The following is a 27,376-nucleotide window of genomic DNA, read 5'->3' on the forward strand; positions in this document are numbered from 1 at the left end:
TCGGGGCAATGCTGGACTCCAACCTCACGACGGCCAGCCTCCCCCGGCACCGATTCCAAGCCATAGTGTCCATGGTCACAAGCCTACAGGCCTTCCCGACCACATCTGCTCGAACGTGCCTCGCTCTCCTGGGGCACATGGCCGCATGCACCTTCGTCACCAAGCATGCAAGACTCCGCATGCGCCCGCTGCAAACCTGGCTCGCGTCAGTCTATTGACCAGGCAGGGACGCCATAGACACAATCGTAACAATTCCACCGAATGTTATAGGTTCTCTAGGCTGGTGGACAACGCCCTCCCAAGTGTGTGCGGGCCTACCGTTTCATGCCCCTCAGCCCTCAGTGTCCTTGACAACGGACGCGTCATCGCTGGGCTGGGGTGCGCACCTGGGAACCTGCGTACACAGGGACTATGATCACAGAGAGAGCTGACTCTTCACATCAATGTGCGGGAGCTGCGGGCAGTTCGCCTAGCATGCCAGACATTTCAACGCCATTTACACGGCCGTTGTGTCGCAGTATTCACGGACAACACAACGGCCATGTATTACATCAACAAGCAGGGTGGGACTCGGTCCTCCCCGCTGTGTCAGGAAGCAATACGTCTGTGGGACTTTTGCATAGCCCACTCTATTCATCTAGTGGCCTCCTTTCTCCCGGGAGTGCGGAACACCCTTGCGGATCACCTGAGCAGATCCTTTCTGTCCCACGAATGATCCGTCGATCCGGACGTCCTCTATTTCATTTTCCGGAGATGGGGGTTCCCCAGATAGATCTGTTTGCTTCCAGATCGAACAGGAAATGCCAGGTGTTCTGCTCCCTACAGGGTCGCTCCCCGGGCTCCCTGTCGGACGCGTTCCTCATTCCGTGGACCGGACGTCTTTGCTACGCCTTTCCACCCTTCCCTCTCGTCCACCGAGTCCTGATCAAGGTCTGGAGAGACAAGGCCCGCCTCATCCTGATCGCTCCGACTTGGCCGCGGCAGCCTTGGTACACCATGCTGCTCGATCTGTCCCTGGCAAATCCAATTGCCCTACCTCCTTGGCTGGATCTGATCACACAGGACTTCAGCAGGATGCGCCATCCGGATCTACAGTCCCTCCATCTGTCTGCATGGCTCCTGGCTGGTTAAACTAGTCCGAGTTGCGCTGTTCTGACGCAGTACAACAAGTGTTGTTGGGCAGCAGGAAGCCTTCCACGCGTTCAACCTACCTAGCGAAATGGAAACGCTTCTGCTGCTGGTGCAACCAGCACAGCCACGAACCACTCTCCGTGCTAGTCCCCACTATTTTGGACTACGTGTGGTCTCTCAAGCAGCAGGGCTTGGCGATCTCCTCTCTGCACGTCCATCTCGCGGCTATATCCACCTTCCATCCAGGCGAGGCTGGCAAGTCCGTTTTTTCCCACCCTATGGTGTCAAGATTCATCAAGGGCCTGGAGCGACTATACCCTCAGGTCAAACGGCCTACCCCTAGTTGGGACCTGAACCTTGTCCTGACCAGGCTCATGGCGCCCCCCTTCGAACCCTTAGCCACATGCTCGCTGCTGTACCTGTCCTGGAAAGTGGCTATTGCGTCAGCTCGGCGAGTCTCGGAGCTTCGGGCTCTGACCGTCGACCCCCCCGTACACTGTCTTCCACAAGGACAAGGTACAGCTGCGACCGCACCCGGCGTTCCTCCCTAAGGTCGTCTTCACCTTCCATATTAACCAAGACGTCTTCCTGCCAGTCTTTTGCCCAAAGCCGCATTCATCCAGGTGAGAGCAACAGCTCCATTCCTTGGATGTCTGAAGGGCTCTCGCGTTCTACATTGAGAGAACTAAACCCTTCCGACGTTCACCACAATTGTTTGTGGCAGTAGCGGAACGCATGAGGGGCATGGCAATATCCTCCCAGCGTATCGCATCCTGGGTCAGGTCCTGCATCAGGACATGTTACGACTTGGCCCGCGTGCCAACGGGGGCCCTTACCACCCATTCTACCAGGGCTCAGGCTTCGTCTGCCATGTTTTTGGCTCATGTCCCCATACAGGAAATCTGCCGTGGGGCCACCTGGTCTTCTGTGCACACCTTTGCATCACACTATGCACTGGTCCAGCAAGCTAGAGACGATGCCGCTTTCAGCGCAACGGTTTTACAGTCCGCAACGTCTCGCTCCGACCCCACCACCTAGGTAAGGCTTGGGAATCACCTAATTGGAATGGATATGAGCAAGCACACGAAGAAGAAAAGACGATTACTCACCTTTGTAACTGTTGTTCTTCACGATGTGTTGCTCATATCCATTCCACACCCGCCCTCCTTCCCCACTGTTGGAGTAGCCGGCAAGAAGGAACTGAGGAGCGGGCGGGCCAGCAGGGGTATATATCAGGCGGCATACCGGCGCCACTCCAGGGGGCGACGTGCTGGCCCACCGAGTGTTGCTAGGGTAAAAAGTCTCCTATGAACGTGCACGCGGCGCGCACACACCTAATTGGAATGGATATGAGCAACACATCTCGAAGAACAACAGTTACAAAGGTGAGTAACCGTCTTTTCTGAGCAGAGAAAACGAGAGTCCATTTGTCCAGAGTTGGCCACCTGTAACCAGATCATTATGTAGTCCAACTGCAGGATAATACTCCACTGTACCTCCCAAGTGACCTCTTGTTGTTGACAGTCAGAAAGTCAGGAGGGATGATTTCCTTTAAACAGAGGAAGGCCCAGCACAGCATAGTCCATGTGGGCAGTGATGAGGAATAAGGAGATGCCCAAGTAAAAATCCCTTTGGAGGGATATATATATACACACACATACCACATCCATCTTTGGCAGCAATATTTGGTTTTATTAGGGTGACCAGATGTCCCGTCTTTAAAGGGACAGTCCTGTATTTAAGCAGGTGTCCCGACTTCTGTTAAAAACAGGCAAATTGTCCCGTATTTTCTGTCTCTCCTCACTTCTCACCCAGGCACCCCAGGAAAGTCCAAGACCCTCTGGCCTGGGACGGTGCCCAGGAGGAGCCGAGCCCTGCATGAGCCGAAGCCCATGCAGCACTGGCACTGGAAAGCCTTTCCGCCCCTCAGCTAAGCTCTGGAGTGGCATGTGGGGGGAAGCAATTTCTAGCCTGTTCATACCCCAAACCTGCAGGCTCCACAGCACGCTCGGAGCAGGGGCTTAGCACCCTCTTCACTCACCTCTCTCCTGTCCTGAGTCCTGCCCCCAGGGAGTGCGGGGCTGCTCTGTCCCCAGGCATCCTCCCCTGCTGAGCCATCTCTCTGGCTGGGTTCACTGAAGCCCCTGCAGTCAGGTTCTCTGGGCCCTGGTGCACAATGCATCCTTAGCGCTTAACCCTCTCCCGCCTGTACTGTAGCCGGGGGACAAGAGGCGGCTGGGTTATGTTGGTGGCTATCAGGAGCCTGGAGGTATTAGCTTCCTTTCAACACTGTGCAGGCAGGAAGGGACAAGCGGCTTCCAGCAGGGAGGAGAGGGAAGGGAGAATGGGGGTGGGGGGATGAGCTTTACAAAGACACTGGCCAGGTCATCCCTTCCTCCCCTGCAGCTGGAAGCAGCTCCTGTCCCTTCCCTTCCGCACGTGCCGAAAGGCTGCTGCTGGCCACATTCTGGTGTGAACCATGGCAGAAAGCTAGGGGACATGTGATCCCACATGCCCCCCATCCACATGTTGCCTCAGGAAGATGCGGCACAGGGTTCCAAGAGAGGCAGGTCCATCCTGGGGGCCCAGCCAGGCATGGAGGGCAGAGAGGGCCAGGCAGAGAGGGTTGGGTCAGTCGGTCACCCCCTGTGTGAGAGAGGTGTACGGGAGTGTGTGTGTGTGTCACCTCTCCCCGTGTGTGCGGGGAGGCAGGGGTGTGTGTGTCACCCCTAGCTGTGTGAACCCTAAAGCCTTGAAGATAAGAAAGTAAATAAAAAGAGTCCAACTACGCAATGTTTCTTTTTAACGGGGACTCAGTCAACTTGATGTTAATTTGAATGTTCGTACTTGATAGTTCTAACTGATTGCCATTGAACTGGCTTTAATATGAGTAATTTTACCAGATGTCCCGTATTCAGCATAGGGAAATAGGGTCCCACGAGATTTAATAATTTTGTGTCTGTACAGAAGCATGCAAACACATTTATTCACACTTATCACACACACACACTCATGCACACCTGCCACATGCCTTCACTTCTGCATACTCAGTCTCCTCACACATTTGCAAGTGTACACAGGCACTGATACATATTTGTTTTGCACATACACAAGCACACCCCCATGCACACTTATACATCCATGCCCCATTCTTACAAGCGCATACCTACATGTGCACACACACTTGTGTAAACATAGAGAGAGGTGCTTGCATGCCTACCTGTGCATACATGCTCTTGTGTGCACACATGCACACTCTTGCTGCAGTTAAACTTGCGAGCTAAAATGGCTTCTTCTCCCTTAGTGCACATGAAAATCTCCCTCTAAAAACTGCTCGACTCTTCCTGAGAGGCAATAACCCCCCTTCTCTCTACGCTGCGAAGAAAGGCTTTGTTTTGTTCTTTGACACAGTAAATGGGCTTCGGAGCAATAGCCAGAACACTTGCTGAGTTGCTATTCCTACAACTGCACTACCTCAGTGCTTTCATCACAGCTGTCACTGGTGTGTAGGGAGCAGTAAATTGCCAATGTGAAATTTCATTCCATCCCCATTCCCCGCCCAAGATAAACCCAGCACAAAGGGAAGGGTTTTCATTGTAAAGGAAATACCGACAGGCCCCTGGTGATAAGGGTGGCAGCAAGAACCACTGCAATTTAGATTAAGGCAGTGGAAGTGAACTGCTTGTTCTTCTGTTGTCTTTAACCTGGGAATCTGGGCATTCACTTGTCATGAAGTCCTTCTACACTGTGCTGAAAGTAGTTACTTAGATAGTAGATAGTTGTGGAGCCACATTGGAAGCCAGCCTGCATTGTTCCTGCAAGAGGCCCTGCTTGTTAATCTTGCTTTCTATAGGCAGCCTTTCTGCATTCTGGTCCTCTCTCTCTTCTTGTCTTAGGCCTCATTACAGATCCCAGTTCCCCTCCAACCCACACTGACATGGCATTAGCCCATGCTCTTTTGTCCCACATCTTCCCAAATCTTCCTCCATTTCACTCTGACCTGGCATTATCCTATGGTCTGTCACCTCTTCTTATGCAGCTGCTTGTCGCTCTGATCTACCTGCCACTACGACACACTCTTATACTTCTTGCCCTCCCCTCTTTTCAGACGTCTTCAGCCCAACAAGACCAATTCAGAGAAATCTACACGTGGCCTCCATGGCTGTAAACCAAATGTCCAGGGAACTATCTTCATCCCCATCCCAAACACGTGAGTCATGCTACCTAGCAGAGGAACATTCAGCCCCATGTGGCCAGCCTGGGTGGAACAGGAAATGGGGCCCAGAACTGGTATGTGTGGGTTTGAGCTGGAAGTTAGAGCCCAGGGAATAGCACCTGGAGGTTCCTTTTTCAAGATGATGGGAAGCCTGTGATTTGCCTAAACTAGGACCACAATAAAGGGGGAACCATGTGGAGTCCCACTAAGCTGTCAGTCAATATGAAGCAGCTTGTATTCCATGCCACTCACTGCTAGGGCATGAACCATAAACATCCTGCCAGCATTCCTGCCTGACCTTGCAGCTCTTCTGGCTGCAGGCTTGATAGCGCTGTCTGAACCGGCCTGCGTCCCTTCAGATCTCTCTATTGCCCCTTCGTTGCATATTCTCGGGTCCCAACTCCACCTCTGTCCCACACATGCATGTCATCATCTCACATGCTGTTGGCCACGTGTTGATCTTGTTCATCTGTTCTCCTTTCATTCATTATTTCTGCACCCTCCAGTCCCACTTGGTCAGAGTGGGAGAAGGATCAATTTGTCCCATTGTTTTTCCCGAGCCAAAGGGCAGCCTTTGCTTTATATTAAGGATAGACAAGCCCCTCTCCAAAGCTACGCTGGACCAAGCAGATGCCTCAAATATGGTTCCACATAGAGATACTCCTGATTCTTTCCTTTGAAATTTTCATTACCCCAGCTGTGCTGCTTTTTCACATAGTCTTCTAAGCGAAATGTGAACTCCACAGTGTTCCAGTCTGAGTCAAAATCTCAAACCTCAAACAAAGCAAAACGGATTCAAAATTGGACAAGATGAATTTGCCAATCACTACTGAACCTCTGCCAGGCACTGCTCTTAAAATGCTCTGCTGTCACACTTTACGTTAAGGTTACATTTCTAAATAGCTTATAAAGCAATAATAAATTATTAATAGATGTTGTTAGCATGATACAAATATACATTTCATGAGTTCTAGATGGTTATAAGCACATCAGCAGAAGGTGAGACAGATGGTTAAAACTCATGGTTAAGCAATCTCTGGGATATTATTCCAATTGCACTATTACAGTCCCACTTATTAAAAAGGGCTCTTTATTAGACATAGTTGAAAATCAGATTTCTGTCCCATGGATATTTTAAAAATTGTTTTGTACCAAATCTGTACAAAAAGTCGATATATATTAATTTTTTTACAGAATGGAAAGCTCCAAAAGAATTATACGAAATGTTTTGTTTTGACATTTCTGATTAAAAACAAAACCTTCTGACTTTCCAGAACAACGCATTTCATTTTGGTGTGGATGGACAATACTCTTAATCTCTTTCAGCTGCCACAGTGCCTGATAGGAGTTATAGTTCAAATGCCTCCGGTCCCATTCTCTTCTATGGGCTGGACTAAATCTCTGATATACCATGGTCATGTGACTGCCATGATGCATCATGGCAACTCAACAAGGCTGGAGCCTGTGGTGCATCATGGGAGATGTAGTCTAGCCAGGAAGCCTGTCTCAAAAAGGAGAACTGGGGCACTCAAATACTCCACAAGATATGCAACAGCACAAGCAAACACAGACTGATGTCAAACAGACCTGAAATGAAACATTTCAGTTGGGGTCAATTAACTGAAATGTGTCAACCTGACCCTACACAAAATATTGCATTTTGATTTTTCCTGACACAAAACCAAGAAATGTTGGTCAAATCAAAATTTTTCACAGGAAATTTAGATTTTGCACAAAGTGAATTTTCTGTCAACCCCACGTGCACAAAAATAAACAACAACAACAAAACGCATTGAGATGGAAAATTCCTGACCAGCTCTATTATTTGTCATTTATTGGCCCTTTATAAACTATTTATAAGTGTATCTGTAATATAAAGTGTGACTCTCTAACAAAACCCCATGCTATACAATTGGTCTTGAAAATGCTAGCCACCATTCCTCCCCTCATTATTCTTCCATTTTGCCCAGACTCTGCATTTCGTGCTTCAGACTAGAAGTACTAATATACATTGAGAAGATGCTGTTCTTGTATTTCCAGCAGATGACAGGTCTCTCATGAGAACCTGTTTTCATGAGCTTTCAGGCCCCTTCTTGTTGCTTCCTAAGCCAAGATCTCTGGCTAGTTTGGCTGAAGTTCATATAGGCCTATGGACCTCTGGGGGTGCTCCTTTGAACCTTGTGAGATTGTCCTGTCATTAACTAGCTGTGGTGGTAAGGGATTAGCTAGGATAGTAATCATTATACCAAGCTAGTAGTGGCTTCATCCAGCATGCTTAGCAAAGCTGTCAGAGAGATGAATGCAGGACTCATCTGACAAGCCAGAATGGAGTCCAGCACATACATGCCGGAAGCTCCTCACCACTGCAGCACCACTGGCACTTTCCTAGAAGAAATACGTTGGGGAAGAAGGAAGTGAAATCGAAATTTGCAATTTGGGAATGTAGGTTCCCTCTTGTTTTCTGCACCACAAAGGGAAGCTGCCCATCCTACAAATGAACCCTAATGCAGCAGCACCCAAGAAACAACATTTAAGTGGATGAAGAAAAATAGAAAAATTAAGAGTAAAAGAGAAAACAATCAGAAAGAGAGGGGAGGAAAGGGAGAAAACAAACTAAATGTGCAGAGTCATGGGGTAGGAATACTGCCAAAGCTGCTCTACCAACCTCCTAATAGGGGCCCCCCATTCCAGTGGCTCTGCTATGCAAATCCACCTGTATACTTTACAACCCCCCACAACCAGTATTGGTGTCTCTCCCATTTGCCATGTTCACTCATCTTAATCAAGCTGCTGCTCCCAAGTCATTTATTTCTCTGTTTAGCAGTAATGCATCGATTTGTCAGTGCTGGACTGCAACCCCCGCCAGAGGAGACTCCTGCACCACTTCTAGCAATTCATCCGCTAAACCACCCATTCATCTCTGTACCTTCCTGTGTTTTTTTTATTTATCATGCTGCATGCCCAGGCTTCTTAATCTTTCCTTCTGTCTCCTTGCAACTTCTTGTAGCTGAACTTCATCTTTCCTGCAATTTCTGCATTTCTCTAGCTTTTTCCGTTTGCTTTCTCCTTCACTTAGTCTATTGTCTGTCCACTTACAATTCCTACTGATGTCTCCTTCTGGGATTCAAATGGCTGGGAATGCCCTTATAGACAGCATTATTACATTACACTGTCCCTTACGCTGTTGGGCATCTAATGGTTTGTGACTTGAATTTCAGAAGTTAATTGATTCCAGTGAGAATTAGGGTGCTCAGCACCTCTATTCAAACCACAGGCATGATTTTCAGACTGCAACATTTGGATGCTTATCTGAATCTCTCCTGAGGTTTGCAAAATTGCACTGGAAATCTTGTGAGGTGAAGCTTGTTCATGTGTGTTGATACTTTCCTGGTTGCCCTGGCCCAGAAAATACTGTGAAAAAAGACTTTCCATACAAACAATATTTCAGCATTTGTGCTCTGAACAGAGCCAGGAAGCATAGGCAGGTGAGAATGAAATTCAATTCAAAGTGGAGACAATGTCAACCAACTTCAGAAACAATTCACTTCTGATTTTAAGTGACAGTTCAGTGCCTCACATCCAAAGTAGCTTGCTTATCTCACTGGGACTAGAGTAATGGTGATGTCTCCTTAGCTCCTGCTAAACCTTTCTCCATAGGATGTTGAGTGGGAGATGCTGGAACAGGGGAAGATGATTCTCCCAATCAGGACCTCTAAACCATTTCTCACATGTCTGGTTGATGGGAGATTCTAGCACTTTAGTTACCAGCACCCCCATACTGCAACTTTAAATGGGTAAAGTAGCGGTAACATCTCTGCAGTCAGCCTCTGCAGTGGCTACAAGGAAAAGAGGCTGGGACTGGAGTAGGTGTGATGTCTCTTGCAATCAGCCTCCTACACACGTTATCCTATGGACAAACATAAAACATACTGCAGCGCAAGGCTGCAGAGGCAGACCATGTCTGAATGAACATCTTTGTTTAAAACAAGAGCTCAGGGCATATCAAACGTGGATTTCTAGTTCAATTTCCCTTTTTATCTCTCTCTTCTTTCCCTAGGCTTTCTCAGAAGCATGGTCCAGAAATTGTTGATGACAGCAAGGACAATATCACCATCTTCACACGCATTCTGGACCGGCTGTTGGATGGGTATGACAATCGGCTGAGACCTGGACTTGGAGGTCAGTCTGCATTGTGAGGATTTTATTCTCCTTCACTACATAGCTTCATAAACAAGTTATAAAGTTTACTTCCAGAGTAATATCAACCATCATTCATGAAGTAAAGGGGGAATTCAGTCCTGCTATTGTTTGTTTTTTCCCTGGTTCTTTATAACGGCAACAATCTTCTGATGGGAGAGAAACTCACCTTGTTCTCCTGAGGTGAGATAGGAAGATGATCTCTCTCTGACCTATATCCTGAGCTTCTATGATAGCTTCATCAACAGACCTCTAGATCGACCAATGTGGGCTTCTCTTCCTACACTAATGGACCCCGACCTCCTCCTGGAGAAGACCTCCTTCTCCTGTGCAGAGAATGGAATTTGGTCTTCAAGTTCATTCAGTCCTGGGCTCCTACCTCAAGGCTCTGCCAAATGAAACCCTAGAAACAAACCCAAGCCAAACCCATGGCAGGCATTATTGTAATCTGCTTTCATATAGCAGAACCCAAGTGAGCCCCAGGGACCTGGCCATCAGACTGATGTCCTTCTTCCAATTGACTTCAGCGGGTTTTCTCAGAGAAATGCTTTCAGTATCAAAATAATTTCTTCTGTGTCTATGTCCCATTAGAAATTACTTTGGAGATTCTTTTCGCACTGGGTCTCTACTCAGCTAGGCCTCTCTCACTGGGACTCAGTGATGACGAAGGACAACAGATGGAATGGAGGGGTAGGGGGAAAAAGAGTTACACCAGTAAGGTGATGGGATTATTCAGTGAGGCATGGATACATGATGGGTGTTTTGGTAGGAGTAGGGGGATGTCGTTACCTTTCCTCTCCTTTGCTTTGTGTAGGCTTTGCCTCCAATTTTTCAGAGGAATATGTCTGATGCATGGGAGGTGGCTCCTCTCAAGGGGGGTTGCCATTGCCAGAATGTTGCTGGCCACTGTTTGTTTGTGAAACCAGAGCAATGGGTTTAGGAATTGCGCCGTGTCTGTAGGGAACAGCTGAGAGTTCCCCCACTCCACAGCCACTGCCCCCATCCCATTCACTACAGCGAGGAGAAGCTGGAGCTAGGGAGCTGTGACTGAGCTCTCCCACAGAGCGGTCTTGCACTATATTTTCTAGCTGCTTCTGCTGGAATTGAAACGACAGTGATCTCTCCCACAGCTAGTGCTTCGCCAGCTTCTTACAGTGACTCCTGAATGAATCTAGGACTGTAGTAATCATGAGCTCCCCTGCAAGCCGCACTACTTTACTACTCCCAAGAGCACCTCCTGCTGGGGAGGAGGAGAGTGAAGTCCCTGAGTTCCCCATACTGTACTGATCCTAGGAGAACTTCTGCTGGGAACACCTGGGATTAGAGCAGCTGTGATCTTCCCCTGGTGGGAGGCTCTTGCTCCATTCCCTGCTGGGAGAGGCTTTCTAACCTGTAACACCCAGCATTCAGTCTCCTCCCCTCTTTGCTTCTGTCTGCTCTGCTTTTCATTTAAGATAACCAGATTCTCTTTTTTTAACAGAGTCCTAAACTGTCACTTCCTTCTCCCCTCTCCCCCCGCCACTGCTACTGCATGCCTACACCTATCCAAAGAAACCTCAGGCAGAGAACAGCCAAAATCCAGGTGCATGCCAGCAAGCTCTTCTGCCTTCAGAAACCTGCCTTGCTGCATGGTTCTTTCACCCAGGAGGGAAAGGGTTAAAATATCTGCATAGGCCATCCATCAGTTTTATCGCTTTTACTGTTCATCTCTCTCCCCCAGAATTAACCGCAATCCCACTGATAGCTTTGCTTCCTCAAACCTCTCTGATGGGTGGATCGATTCCAATGAACTGCGTCTGGAAGGGGACTTAGGGGACATCTGTGGCTCATTCTGAGCTCAATAGCAAACCAATCCCCAGCGCAAACTATTAACAAGAGGACTCCCATGAGCCCGTTCTGCAGAAGTTAAAACCTTCCTAGGAATGTCTCTGGAATATTGCTTAGGTCCTTCAGCAAAACAGTTAACGTAATGAATTGCCTTTGCCTGAGCCAGAACAGGCACATCCTATACAAAGCTGCCCTCACCTCTGCTTTCCCTTTGCGCAGGATTCGTTAATAGCTGCACCAGAGGGGAAGGGCTGGCAAAGGTAAGAAATAAGATTCTTAGCTAGGGCTGAGCTTCCCTGTGTCAGGATAGCCTGCCCTCTCACCTCTGAGCTAGGCTGTGGGTTCAAACTCATTGCTGACACTGCAGCGTGGGTCTCTAGGGGCTGCTGCCGGTGGACGTTTGGAAGAGGTGATATACAGCAGTCCTGTCTGCCAGCCTCTTGTGGCTGGAGAGGTGGATGCTAATGAACCCACTGTGTGGAGGGTAGAGGGTAACCTGGGTGTCTTAGGGCACCATTCAGGTCTAATGATCAAGATTGTGTGAGGGTTCTGCTTCCCTTTAAGTCAGTCACTGCACTGCTGGTAGCTAGCATGCTGCTTTGGAAAGCACATTGGCTTTCCTCAGGGATATCAGTCTGACGTCTGTGCGGGCCACGTCATTTACAGAACATGCACCAACCCTCCTGACATTTTTAGGGATCCCCTCCCCCATCTGTTTGCCTTTCTCCCTCTCTCATACCTCATTCTGGAGCAGGTTTTCATCATCTCTGCACAGTTTGCGCTGGGGTGTGTCATTTATCCTCACACACAACACAATGCTGAGCCTATTGTGTCCCCAGCTACCATATGCAGCAAGGCTGCAAAGGTCAGGGGTAGCTAGGAGAAAGCGTGGCCTAATGGTTAGCAAGTGACTAGGAGTCAGGATATGTGGGTTCAGTTTCCAGCCCTGCCACTGAATCTGTGTGACCATGGGCAAATCACAACCTCTCTGCCTCAGTTTCCCCATTTTACAAACAGAGGTAATGCTGCCTGTCCCACAGAGACTTTGAGATCCCCCAAAGAAAGGTATTAAAAAGCACGAAGTATTGGTAATGATAATGAAATAATGATGGCTGGGTCAGGGGCAGTCTCCAGATTTCTGCCATTGAAAAGCCACGCCTAAGTAATATAGACTCCCTAATAAAGGGTGAAATCTCATTACCGTACTCCAGGCACAAAGATATAGCTGGGCCCGGACCTAGCGGGATTGTTCGTTCACCTTCTGCTGCTATAGACCTGAGTTCAAATTTTGGCTTAAGCCACATGTGAATGAGTTTATTGGTGTCTCTCCCTAAGCAGGGGTATGCCACAAAAGCTTTGTACAAGTATGAATCTATGAATAAGTGGCAATCACTCCTGGGGGCTGGAACTAGGGGTTCCGAAGGTGCTGCTGTACCCCCTGCCTTGAAGTGGTTTCCATCAATTACAAGGTTTACAGTTTAGTTCAATGGCTCTCAGCACCCCCACTGTACAAATTGTTCCAACGCCACTGCAATCACTATTTCAGGCCTTGTCTGGAATAGCCGGGGGTCCTCTGGCTTGTGACTGAGGGGCATTTTCAGAGCTGTGAGCTAGCCCAGGACTGAAATAAACATGGTTGCGTTGGCAAAGCTACAAAGGGAAAATCACACAGGGCCTGCCTGAGCTTTCCATGGTTCATGTGTGTGCTGTGACTGAGTGCTGAATGGTCCCATGAATCTTTAGAAATAATAAATAAAGCTCTGACATGAACCCATTACTCCCTGGAAAGCAAATACCCTAAGAGAGGCTATCTGCTGAGAAACCTCTGGGATGTTAGGGAATTAACTCTCCAGCTGCTACGTAGCTGCTGAAGAAGGACTTGAGGAACTTTTAACCCTTCCGTGGCATTTTGACTTGATGTCTTTGCCATTGCATAGATTTCCATTAAAAGAACATGAATTACAATGGAAGCAAATTCACAAGGATAGATGGAAGCTTGGGGTTATTCCATTGGTGCCATTTGTACTCCCAGGAGAGACAGGAGAGGGTAGGCATAGTATAGCTTGAATGACCAAGTTGGGTGGGAAGCAGAGCTCCAAATGGACTTAGCTGCTACCCTATTGGTGACTTGGTACAGCACCAATTTCGGAACAGCAAGGCTATTCGTAGGGTCTCAATCCTGGGAAGCAGTGACTCTGAAAAAGATTTGGGGGTTGCAGTTCACAATCAGCTGAATGTGAGCTCTGTGTGATGCTGTGGCCAAAAGACCAAATGCAATCCTGGAGTGCATCAATGGGAATCTTGAATAGAAGTAGAGAGACCTCTATATTTGGCACTGGTGCAACAACCATTGCAAAGCTGTGTCCAGTTCTGGTGCCCACGATTCAAGAAGGAAGTTGATAAATTGGAGAGGGGTCAGAAAAGAGCCATGAAATGATTAAAGAGTTAGAAAATCTGCCTTAAAGTGATAGACTTAGAGAGCTCAATCTGTTTAGTTTAACACAAAGAAGGTTAAGGGGGAGTTAATCACAGTACAAGTATCTTACAAGGTGAACATGGGATAAAAGCTATCATGGATAAAAGGGAAGGTCCTTTCATGGACTGAGAACTGGCTAAAAGACAGGGAACAAAGGGTAGGAATTAATGGTAAATTCTCAGAATGGAGAGGGGTAACTAGTGGTGTTCCCCAAGGGTCAGTCCTAGGACCAATCCTATTCAATTTATTCATAAATGATCTGGAGAAAGGGGTAAACAGTGAGGTGGCAAAGTTTGCAGATGATACTAAACTACTCAAGATAGTTAAGACCAAAGCAGATTGTGAAGAACTTCAAAAAGATCTCACAAAACTAAGTGATTGGTCAACAAAATGGCAAATGAAATTTAATGTGGATAAATGTAAAGTAATGCACATTGGAAAAAATAACCCCAACTATACATACAATATGACGGGGGCTAATTTAGCTACAACGAGTCAGGAAAAGGATCGTGGCGTCATCGTGGATAGTTCTCTGAAGACGTCCACACAGTGTGCAGAGGCAGTCAAAAAAGCAAACAAGATGTTAGGAATCATTAAAAAGGGGGTAGAGAATAAGACTGAGAATATATTATTGCCCTTATATAAATCCATGGTACGCCCACATCTCAAATACTGTGTACAGATGTGGTCTCCTCACCTCAAAAAAGATATTCTAGCACTAGAAAAGGTTCAGAAAAGGGCAACTAAAATGATTAGGGGTTTGGAGAGGGTCCCATACGAGGAAAGATTAAAGAGGCTAGGCCTCTTCAGCTTGGAAAAGAGGAGACTAAGGGGGGATATGATAGAGATATATAAAATCATGAGTGATGTAAAGAAAGTGGATAAGGAAAAGTTATTTACTTATTCCCATAATACAAGAACTAGGGGTCATCAAATGAAATTAATAGGTAGCAGGTTTAAAACAAATAAAAGGAAGTTCTTCTTCACACAGTGCACAGTCAACTTGTGGAACTCCTTATCTGAGGAGGTTGTGAAGGCTGGGACTATAACAATGTTTAAAAGGGAACTGGATAATTTCATGGTGGCTAAGTCCATAAATGGCTATTAGCCAGGAAGGGCAAAGAATGGTGTCCCTTGCCTCTGTTCATCAGAGGATGGAGATGGATGGCAGGAGAGAGATCACTTGATCATTGCCTGTTAGCTTCAGTCCCTCTGGGGCACCTGGCATTGGCCACTGTCGGTAGACAGATACTGGGCTAGATAGACCTTTGGTCTGACCCAGTACGGCCATTCTTATGTTCTATGTTCTTATGTAACAATGAGCTCTTTTATCTAGCTGAGAAGGGTCTTACACAATTCAATATAGCTCAGTGGTTTGAGCAGTGGCCTGCTAAATCCAGGATTGTAAATTTAATCCTTCTGGGGCCCATTTAGGGATCTGGGGCAAAAAATCTGGCTGGGGATTGCTCCTGCTTTGAGTAGGGGGTTGGCCTAGATAACCTCCTGAGGTCCCTGATATTCTAAATTGAAGCTTGACAAATTCAGATTGGACATAAGGTGTATGTTTTTGACAGTGAGTAATTAATCTTGTAACAACTCACCAAGAGTCATGATGGTTTCTCCATCAGTGACAATTTTTAAATCAAGCTTGGATATTTTTTTCTAAAAGATCTGCTCTGGGAATTATTTTCAGGCAGTTCTCTGGCCTGTGTTATACAGGCAGTCTGGCTATATGACCACAGTGACCCCATCTGACCTTGGAATCTATGGGGAGGGGGAGGAGGAAGGAATCCATGGGTGGGAGGGAAGGATCGAGTGATTCTAAACGGCTTCCCTAATGGAGAGGCGCTCATATTGTAATCCCTTTGGGGCCTGTGTCTTTTTTGAGGTCTCATACAGCACTGAGCACAGCATTGATGCTGAACAAGTAATAATGTAAGAGCAATGTAGAGAAGTGAAAAGGAGGAGAATAAAAGAAGGGATGGAGAGAGTGTGAGACAAGAAAAATGAGAGAGGATGGGAGGCGGGCAGAGATGGCACAGTCTACTTTTAACGTCCTGTGAAATATTTACAACCTCGCGGCAAACGTTTAGAGATCCATCTGAAAACACTTAGCCAGGACAGCAAGCGCTGAGCACAGCATACGTGAGTGCAAGCCACCTGCTCTCTGCTGAATGCTGCTCTGAGAGCCGGGGCTGCCCATTTCATACATTCTGCGGAGCCTTCCCCATGTCCTGCCAGGTGCTGAGCAACGTTTGTCAGGCTTTAGGAAGAGATTATGTAAGCAGCAGAATGTTGATGTGGCAACTTCTCCACCCATGCTACCATTTTTTATATTTATTTCTTATCCCTTCTGTTTTTACCATCTGCTCTGGCCCACTCCAACAGCTCTCACGCCAGAGCTGTTTCTTTTGCCAGGATGCCAGAGGAGCATTGCTCTAGCAAAATGGAACTGAGGCTGATGAGAAGAGCCTGGCATTCCTGAGCCAGGCCCTGAGAATGGCACCATGGTGGAAGAAGATTAAGCGGTGTTGCCAGACTCTACCAGGATGCCAGACCTCGACCGAGTGTTCTCTCACGGGGAGACTGGCGTTTGAACTGTGGTTTTGTGTGACAAGCAAAAGACATGGGGGAGTGCTCGAGTGCTGGCTTAGAAAGGAGCAATGCTGTGATGTGGCAATGTGCTTCCAAAACTCTTGTTCCTGTGCAGTGAGAGAGAGAAAGGGCCTAGCAGCCCCTGCTGGCTGACTTGGCAGCAGCATTGGATAAGCTCTGAGCACCTTCGTGCCTACCTCCCTGCTGAAGGCCCTGTCCAAAACAGCCCTGTGAGTCAGGGTTAGCAAATCGGACACAGTGGCCTTCACAAAGCTTTGGGGGTCATCTCACTGTCCCAGCTGCCCAAACTCTGGGGACACTGAGTTTTCCTACCTAGCGGCCTCACACTGAAGAAACAACAGAGGTGGGGGGACCTCACCCTGCTCTGATTATTATTTTGGTGACCCTTAAAGAAATGGGAGACGTGAATACCCTATGGTGTGTGCTGGGTGAGCTGGTTCCTACAACGACTCCCCTTGGCACACAGAGCAGAACTTGGACTGTGTGCCATGGAGCAGCATGGCTGCCACCTTTCCCTGCTCCCCCAGGGAACAGCCCCGCACCCCCTTGGCAAATCTCCTGATCCCTCAAGGCAACCCCCATTGAGGAGAATATGGTGGGACTGCAAGAGATGCTTTTGCTGCTTATATCAGCAATGAGAGGTGTGTAATGACTGATGTAAGGCTTAGCCTCTACTACCGCCCCCTCTCCGTATCCCCTGCCTTGCCCCTTCTGCACCAATCCCATCCCCTGTCAGTGCAGAGAGGGAGTAGGCTGATGCTATAGAGCAAATCTGGCACAGGCTTGAGCCCTGCTCCAAGCTCCAACTGCTTTTCAAAGGTATAGCTGCATGAGCAGATTACTTTATGGGATCAGAATTATTTAAAATAAAGACAAAACTTCAGCAGATAAAATGTCTCCCCTGGGGATACACAGTGCAGCTTGGTTATTAAGTCAGAGGAGGAATGGCGTGTACCCCAAGGGAATTGAGACATCTGCCATAATGACCAACCATGCAGAAAAAAACCTCATAGTGATAGCGTTTTTATGGTCCATATTACCCTTCACTCACTGACTGCAGCTGTGGGAATTTCCTGAGCCACTGTCCCTCCCTACAACAACATGGAGGTGTGGGCTATTCCTAGGCTTTTTCTTCATCACAATCTTGAGGCTTCTTCCAACCTCCACAACAGAGAAATTTGGGGGGTATTTTGATACCTCTTCCCCTTCCATCATGTCATGGAGCTTCAAGGACATCCACAGCGGAGAGCTTTGGCTCTACAGAGACTTTCCTTCCCCTTCCCAGAGATCTGGGGTTTTTGGAAGCCTCTTCTTGGCCCCCTCCCTGAGGTAGCTTTTGTGTCCCACAGAACACACAGCTTGAGGCATGCTCCCAATTCATGTGGAGACTACAGTTTGCAGGACAATCTTCCAGGAGAACAGTGGCTATAAGCTCTGCTACTGTCTAGTAGGACCTAAAGATAGGCCCAAATCATAAACCTCAGATCCAGATTTCAAATTTCCAGAGGTTCTGGATTTATGGGGCCAGAACCTCAGTGTAAATCAATGTAGCCACACCAAAGTCAATAGAGGGATGTTGATTTACACCAGCTGAGGATGATCCAATTAGCATGTCTTTTGGCCCAATTCCAGGCCTTTTCCTTTGTGCCATGTTGGTGCAGGTGAGGTGGGAGAAAAAAGAGAATCCGTTACCCCCACTATCCCCAATCATGGTTTAGAGTGAGAGTAATGAGGGGGATAAGTGGGGAAAAATTTGAAGGGATTTGTGTGTCAGGGCCAAAAGCAGAGAATGGGGACAACTGTGAGAGACTACAGAAATGAGACCCTACTGAAAATAACCTCAATGAGGTACCTCATTGAATAGTAAAATCAGCCCCACCTCCACCCCTTTGTAACCAAAAGGTGTGGCATCTTCCTAGGTCTCTCCTTCCCCAGCCCTCCCCACAAAACGAAAAGCTCTGGGATCTCTTAAGACCCTTTCCTCCCCCCACCCAGAAGCTGTCCTGACTTCCAAAGGCCCCCATCCATCCCAAATTCACTGTGCTACAGTGCATGCACTACCAACTCTGTGGGTGTTCTGAGGTGGTATTACAATGCAACAGGAGGTTATCCAGGGAGCATTCTGAGGAGCAGAGGCTGCAGCGTATGGTTGATGCACAGTCCAAAGGGCTTCTAAGTGCGACCAGGATACTATGTCATTTAAATTGCCTTTTGGAAACCATAGAATCATAGTAGGCAAAAGTTTTACCCCAAGAGAGAAAATGATGCAGTTTGCAGTTGTTTAAAAAATGGGTTAAAATTCTAAATTAGCAGTAAGAAAGAAAGAAGGAAAGAAAGAACTTTGTATCATGTTCAGCAGATAGACCGGTACTGATAATTTTCTCTGTTGTGGTCATATCATTGCTCACAAGACAATTTAAATTACTATCTTTTTGGAGCCTCCTGCCATATTCCTAAGGAGAGTCAGTCAAGCCCTACTCCCCAGCACCTGGTTAATGGAACTCTCACTGACCAGCCATCCTGTCTGTCTATCCGCCTTTGTACAGTGTTTGTCACCATAGGATCTAAGCACTGTGCAAGGATTAAAAACACAGTGAGATGCACAAGGGGCAGTCGGTTATCCATCCTACATAGGTATAATCAGGGCCCATAATGTGAGTTTAATACACACAATTGGATTAAAGCAATCCAAGGTTTGAAGCACACAACTCGCTGTGGCTCAGTCCTCTTGTTGTGACCCCACCCTCCCATGCTATGAACCCATCCAAGCTGGAGTTGCAGTGGAACGGGGGCATCTTCTCCCACAGAGGCTGAGTTAGTGGCATGGAACCCCTTCTCCACCTCAGGAGTGGCATGGAACCCCTTCTCCACCTCAGGAGTGGCAGCAAGGGCCTCCTGCCCACCGCTAGAGAGGCATGAGGTAGCCATTACTTACCCCATCAGCTAAGCTATATCTGCTTGAGTTGCTAGCTGGGCCACTGGCCTCTTCTCCTGCCACACATGCAAGTCTTCTGCTGGGCTGGTGTTAACAGGGCCCTCCAAAGCATGGGGCAGTTCTCCCTCTCAGAGCTATTGTCTCAAGCTCTCTGCAGATTTAGGCAGACATCACTGCACTGGTTATTCTGGGAGCAGTTCCCCCAGGCACAGACCAGAACTGTTGTTTCAGGCTGTCTGCAGATTCAGGCAGGTTTCACTGCATTTGTTAGTTAGCTCATCTTTTTTTTAAATGGAAGCTCAGATTTTGTAATCATGTGACTCCAGAATCTGGGCCCTGGTGCAAGGGCATATAGTGTCCATGCTTTAATCCGGCCATGCTGAGGTCAGCTCTTGATCCTGCTGTTGGCTTAACCTCAGTTTGTTACTTTGGAGCTTACCACCTCATTCCCCAACATTCTGGTTCCTTGGGAAATGCTGAGAAGAAGAGGCATCACAGGTCTGACCATAATCATCTTTGGGAGGGAGTTCCAAAATCTTGGATTGGAGTTGAACCTTGTGATCCCTTGAGAAAATCGCTCTGGATGATTTTAGGATTTTGTGGAAGATCTCTAAAGGAGAGAGAGGGACTTTGAGATAACACAGGATCAGCTTCTGTTACTCTGTTTGCTTCAGACTTCTATCCATGAGGGCTATCTCTGCACAGTCCTGCCACTTTCCACATTCAACACTTTTACAGCATTTTTCCTGCCCTGCCTGATGAATACCACTAAATTCCTGTAAGAAACACATTCTCTTCCTGAAGAACAGGAGAGATTTTATATTCCCAGTTTTAAAGCTAATTTTAAATAATCTGGGCAGGTATTTTGTCCCTAGTTATTTTTTTGTGCTACGTGGGGTTCTGTATTGAAGAGGAGACAAATAAAAAAGCCCGGATCTATTGCAGTGCATTTTACATGATAGCAGCTCCTATGTATCTCCCATACCTAAGAGCTTTAGAATATGGAGTGGATGTGAGATAAGCTACTGAATGTGCTATTGCTAAGGTCAATTCTGTCAGTGGATCTCAAAGCAGCAGAAAAGTGATGTGTAGCTTGGTCATTAGGAATGTGATCCAGTATCCACAGAAGTCAAGAAAAAGACTCCTATTGATTTCATTAGGATTTGGGCTGGGTATTTAGATTTCATCTGTCTGTCTGGTGTTGAACATGCTTTCATGGTCTATATGTCCTCATTCTATTATTTTTCCCAGAAGCAGCTATATAGTCTGTTTTTCTATTGATCTATAATCACTTAATATTTATCCTAGTTTTATTCCAGTTAATATTCCCTTTGTTCTTTAATAAGCAAAGTTCATTAAAGTTTTGCTTCATTGATTGGGTTTGTCCCTCACCCCCACACACAATGCACTATTTCTTTTTTAAAATATGCAGCTGTAGTTTTTCAGGATGTCTCAAAAACAACCAAGATACCCTTCTGCTACCCTTCTCCTGCGAACACTTAGCACTGAAGTCATCCCATCTGTATTGCATTGATTCAAATGTTGATGCATGGAGAACTTGAGTCTTGGTGCACTTTCCACCCATGGTTGCCTTAATTCCTTTGAATCACAATGTTGCACTGGGACTTTCAACATCAAAATGTTGGTGCATGTCAATGCATCAATTTATTCTGGTCTCCTTCAGCCAAGGACATGTTAGTCCTTATGGCCCAGATCCTCAAAGGTATTTAGGCACCTGCGATGGGCCTGTGTGAGCATAGACAAGAAGGGGTTGGGACAGGTGAAGACTAGTGTGGTTGATTTTTTTTATGGAAGTTTTCCATTTAAAAAATGCAATTTTGTTGAAATTGAAATGTTCAGTGGGAACATGTAAATGTCTATGAAACTTTCAGATGGGAAAATCAATGTTTCATTTTTACTTATATTATTACATTAAATATTTTATTATAAAATTGATATATTTTAAATAAAATGCAAAAGTCCTAAATGATTTCATCTTGATGACCTCGACTAAAAAATTATTGCAATTTTCATTTCATAGGTGTTTTCAAAATTTCAGCTTTTCATTTCAATTCAGAACTTTTTTTTAAATGTCAGAACTTTTGATGGACTGGAAATTCTGGATCCTGAGCAACCCTACTATACATTCAAAGTCTCATTTCATGTCTCTGCTCAGATTTCAGATGCTTTATAAACCACTAGGGGGCCACAGGGGAAAGGCTGGATCTCCATTCCACTCTTGGAAGAATAATCCGAGACTTTCCACCTTAGACCACTACATAAGCATGGGTGTGTATGACTGAATCCCTGCAGCAGCATTTGCCACCCTCCTTTCTTCTCCCTTTGCTCCAGTCAGGGTTTTCAGAAGAAGTTTGAGCAAAAGCAGCGGCATAAGCACCTTCTGCATTTATCAATCTAGCCTCTGGACATTACTTCTGAAAGTCCACATAGCTGTAGCTTCAGGTTCTCTGGAACCTGTACAAGATTTCTGCCTAGACTTTAATAGTCCAGAGTATGAGGTATTTGGTGCATCTGAAACCTCCCGTTAGGAAACCCTGTGGGTTTTTTTTTTTTTTTGAAGAACACCCCTCTGAGCTTTAAGGTTAAATTGAGTGCAAGTACTTTGCTAAAAAGCTTGTTTCCTAGTAGCAGACGCAGAGAGTTCCCTAATTTTTAGATGTACATCTTCAGCCTATACCATCTGCCATCTCTGGGCTGTAGCGAATGATGCAACCTATGCTGCTGTTTATAAGAACAAGGGGATTTGAAGTCCTCCCTTGAAGTTCTTTCCTAAGGTGGTTCCAGAGTTCAGCCTTCTGCTATGTAATTGTTTGCTCAGTATCTTGCCTTCATGCTGTTCCTGCAGCAGAAGTTGGACCTAAAGAGAGCCTTTAGGTTCCATCTGGAGTGGATAAAGCACCTTCAAAAGCCCTCGCAGCCTTTTATTACATTGCGCATGGACATAGTAAGGGATCCTGTGTCCATAAGTCATTGACACTTGGTTGTCCTATCACATATCTTCTTGATCTAGGATTGAAACTTGAGGGGCAAGTCAAGGTTCATTCCACCCTACAGCAGCACTGGAATCTTGTGCCTAGGCTACCCAGATGAGACTGGACATGCGGTAGTGCAGAGTCCTTAAGCTTACAAACATTGCTTTCTCACTGTAGTATCATGAAGGCATTCAATGTGTGTCTGTGTTGTAACATTATCTTGGTCTTCCCCTATCTGTGCTGAGCATGGGGATTTCTCTCCCCTTCCACCTTGTGTTTTATGCTACAAGTTCCCATGTGTAAGGACAGCCTGTTAGCACAGAACATATTATTTCTATAGCCTTACCCCCTCATCCTAACTTTTTTTTAGTTTGTGGTCTGAATTGATGCCTGGGATTGATTACTCCAGGGGGGAATTTGACCCTCTATTTTAAGAATGCATATCTTGTCTTTGACTCCAAAAGAAAATATTTCAATCTCTTTGAGACTCCTTTATAGAATTATAATTTAATGCTGGAGAATTGTCTTACCAGCACTGTCTTATATTTACCTTTCAGACCAATAGGGACGCTGTTTTACATTTCAGGAGTTTGGCAAATAATCTATGAACACAGGCTGCATTTGTGGATTAAAGATGTACCAAATCTATTGAATCTATTCACTTGTCTGGCCCCCATCATCATGAGCAATATCTGAACATTGCCTTCAAGTATTTAAAAATAGATGCAGCAATAACAATTTCTACCTTCCCGGCCTGTAGAAGAACTAGCTGGATTAATAGTTTATAGAGTTTATGGGTGAGTGTGCATGTTGTGTGTGTATGAAGAATTTACTGAGGGAAGAGGAAATCCAAGAGGAGAGGTTTTTAGATTTATTTTAAATGTGGTGAGACCTTTCATTTCATCTTTCTTGTGACTGTAAGTTCCATAGTCTAGATCTATCTCCAGTCAAAGCTTTGTGTCATGCAACCATAGTCTATAGGTGTCTAGATGAGGAGAGGGTTTCTGATAGTATATTGCTCCTTTGTCTTTGCAGACAAAGGCATAACAAAATCCAAGAGCTGGAAGACCAATCCAGGCTAGAAATGAGGCACGCATTTGTAACAGTGACAATACTTAACTAGTGGAACAACTTATTGAGAACCATGACAAAGTCTCCATCCTATGGAGTCTTTAAATCAGGGGTGGATATCTTTCTAAAAAAAATGCTGTAATGCAGTCACAAGATATGGGCTTGATACTGGGATCCCTGGGTGAGGTTCTTTGGCCTGTGCTATACAGGAGATCAGATTAGAGGATCATAGTGGTCCCTTCTGGCTTTTGAATCTACAATCAATAGCAGAAAAAGCTAGCTTACCCATGAGTAGCTTTCTCTGAAGGTCGCATTACCAATGGAGATACACAGACCTTGCCACTATCTCTTTTGCAGCTGTTCACCGAAGTGCTTTTGTTTAGAGCCCATGTCATATGGAAAGTGGCAGTTTTGCATGATGAGGTCTGGTCTGTCTACAACTCCCAAGGCATGTGAGAAAGGCAGAACTGATGGCTATGCCTAAGGTCAAAATCCTGTCTTAAATAAGTTCTAAATTTGTTTAGAGCAACAAGAGTAGATCAGAGTTGCAGAGAGAACACACACATGCCAAAGATATTAGAAATCCATTGTGAAATCAGGCTAATAACGTTCAGTGTGAAACAGGGCTTGGGCTATATCCCCTGGAATATCCAAGGGAGCGTACACACCTTGGGTAAGCCTTACAGCTCTCCCTCCTACAACAGAGCTGCTCATAGTACTGTACAATAGAAAATGGAACCAGTACCAGTGTCCCTGCCTCAAACAGCATTCACTCTGAAAGTAGTTTGTTGCCTAAATACATCACATTCAAATAGGAAACTGAGCCTGGGTTATGTACCCCTGGGATTTCCACAGGGACTACCTGCCATGGCAATTACCTAACCAGCCACCAGAACTGTAGGAATGAGTGAAATCTGGTGCTTGTTTGGGATAGAGACACATTATTCCTGATGTACATGTAACCTAGAGAGAGGTCCATCCCAGATTCCTAATCCAATGCCCATTTCATTCATGCAAGCTTTCCTTGGATTTCATTGGGTGATGGGTTCAGGAAAACACTTAAACATACATTTAAAGTATAGCAGACACATGGGAAGTGAGGTAATGTATTTTATTGGACCAACTGCTGTACGAGCTTTCAGGCTACATGGAACTCTTTTTCAGGTCTAGGGAGAGAAGCAGTGTGCCTGAGCTAAATACAAGCTAAATACAGAGTGTGAAACAGAAGGGGCAATATGTGGGAGGCAGTCACTTCAAATGAAGTGGGCAATTGGGGGGTCAGATTGTAATGCATGAAGCAGGGCCGTCCTTAGGATTTATGGGGCCCTACGCAGTATTATTAATCTAGTGCCCCTATGCTCCACTGAAGGCAGTCCCTAGCTGGCGCCACTGATCCCAGTGTGTCAAGGGGGCACAGCTACCACCCCTGCCTGCGGAGCCCCAGAATCCCGCCCCCATTGCTGACACACACCGAGCTTCTATGCAGAAGATGCTGATGCAGTGGCTCAAGGCAGGCTTCACGCTGTCACATGGGGGCTGCATCTTGCCAGAGCCCCCATCCCTCCTGCAGCCCCTAGCCAGACCTGGTTCACCACGAGCATTTTGACAGGAAGTACTAAGCAGTAATAACAGCAACACTAATACAAGTGTGTGTGTGAGAGAGAGAGAGCCAGTGTTGAGGGACTGTGACTAGTGAGAGATAGAGTGTATGTGGATGTGAGAGCCAGTCTGTGTGTGAGACAGAGTGGTGTGTGTGTCTTAGGGTGTGTTAGGGAAGTGAGACATAGTGAGTGCACTGTCACTTTAAGTTCCCCTTCCCTTCCCAATTCGGCTCGGCCCGGCTCCCTCCCCCCACCCACTGACTCAGGTGGAAGTTTCACTCCTCCTGTCCTGGCCCTGGTCCAGGCCTGGCCCCCGCCGGAGACAGAGTGGTGCAGGCAGGCAGGGTCCAGGGAGGGACTCCACTCCAGGTGGCAGTGGGCCAGGCCACTCTACTGCCAGTGGCTGGCTGCACCGCTCTGGGCTCCCCGGGGCTGGGGCAGCACAGTCGGAGGCTGGAGCCCTTAGCCGGCTGAGGAGTGAATGAGGGAGAGGGCGGGGCTGAGTGCAGGGGAGAGGCCAGAGAAGAGAGGATTCCAGCCGCGGCCAGCGAGGGGAATGGTGCCCCAAATTTTTGGGTGCCTTATGCAGCGTGTATGCCTAAAGATGGCCCTGGCACAAAGGGTTTGAAGTGGGCAATTAATGGTAGCAGGCAGTGTGCTGAGTTACAAATGGTTGTATTCTAAGTTTCTGTTGTGGGTGGCTCACTCCACTCACTGCTGGACGGCATTGCCTCCGGGCAGTTTGGGGGATTAGCTTGGTCAGGCTAACACTTCTTCCAGTGGTTTCACCCCATCAGTTTCTCCTCTGCAGCCTCTCTCTCACTCTCAGGAGCTGCAGCTGTCCTTTGACTCTGCTCTCCGGCAAGTTCACTATTGTGATTTCACCTTCTGTGGGGCAGTGCATCAAGGTTCCTGCTCTCCAGCAGTCTCAGCTTCTGCTTCACTGCCTCACAGTGCCACTCCCACAGTGGCTGGCTCAGGGACCCTTTACACATCAGCCAAGGTCCATTTCCTGCACCTTGCTGCCTTTCCCTGAGCCACTTCCATACCTACTGGCCTTCCCCACTTGAGTTTGAAATCAAATTTAGTTAGTTCTTTGGTATTCTGGAAAGCTTCTGATGGTAGATCAGATCGAATAAAGAAACATTTGCAGAGGCCTTGGGTATTGGTGCACCTCAGTGTCTCTCGTTCTCTGCCTGTGCCACACAATGGGTTAGTCTCCTGAGGGTTTTAATACTGTGGTCCAGCTCTGATTGTTGGGCTTTGAGTAGAGGTGGCTGGGTGGTGTGGTGGCCTATGACAAACAGGCAGTCAGATGAGATGATCTGGTGGTCCCCACTGACTTTAAGCCCTGACATTGTGCCTTGCAAATATTTTATCAGTTGAGAGTCAGAATTGTGACTAATTACTCTGGCAAATATAATTCAGCCATCTATAAAGCTGGTCAGGTCGTATAGATAATTTATGTGGTGATTGACAAGGGGAAAAATCCTTGGCTACATTAATTGCGAATATAATAGGGACCATTTTGTGAGTCGGACCCATGTTAAGGCCTGGAACATTGTCCCATTACTGTAAGGGATATTTATATTTCATTACATAAAAAACGGGGCATGCTGGATTTTCTTAGGTTCTGAAAGGATCCAAGGGTTTTACGCCTGCAAGGCTCTAAAGTTTATATTACACTGGGACTCTTGACCTAGTAATCTAATTATGGGGAAAATCCTGGCCTCATTGATGTCAATGGGAGTTCTGGACCGCATTGTGCTAGGTGCTGTACAAACAGAACAAAAAGACTGTTCCTTTTCCAGAGTGCTTGCAATCAAGGTATAAGACAACACAAAATGAATGGTTATGACTGGGGAGTATAAGAAAACACTGAGACAAAATCAGTGAACATGACAGGCAGTGGTCTGAGCATGCCAGCAGCCTAACTGCTGCCAAGTTTTTTGTAGGCATCATGGCAAAGAGCTTTAAGGAGAACATTGAAGCGGCTTGGCAGATGTTTACAGAGAGCACCTCCCAAGTGTGAGGGGCAGCCCAGGAGAAAGCACAAAGGTGCTTGTTTGAAAATGTAGCATGTGAGTAATGGAGGCTGGCCTCATGGGCTGATTCGACCTTTTGATAATGCATGAGAGACGATAGGCAGGGTGCGGATTGACCATAAAGGGTCTTGAAAGCTAAGACTGGTAGCTTGTTTGATACCATAGAGGAGGGGTGGTCAGTGGAGGGATGCAAAGAGAGGGGTGACGTGGTCAAAGCCATAAACTAGGAAAATGACCTTTGCAGCAGTATTCTGAATTGGCTGCATTT

General features: G+C 46.7%; 1 protein-coding gene across 1 annotated transcript in view; it reads left to right on the forward strand.

The window, feature by feature from the left end:
- The window catches only part of GABRA3 (gamma-aminobutyric acid type A receptor alpha3 subunit), a 137,015-nt gene that overhangs the window by 21,141 nt on the left and 88,498 nt on the right, over window positions 1-27,376 (forward strand). The window contains exon 3 of the mRNA XM_030575756.1: window positions 9,405-9,526. Coding sequence (XP_030431616.1) covers window positions 9,405-9,526 — 122 coding nt within the window. The remainder of the gene's footprint in view (window positions 1-9,404; window positions 9,527-27,376) is intronic.

Source organism: Gopherus evgoodei, chromosome 9, assembly GCF_007399415.2.
Source record: "Gopherus evgoodei ecotype Sinaloan lineage chromosome 9, rGopEvg1_v1.p, whole genome shotgun sequence".
Taxonomy (NCBI): Eukaryota; Metazoa; Chordata; order Testudines; family Testudinidae; genus Gopherus; species Gopherus evgoodei.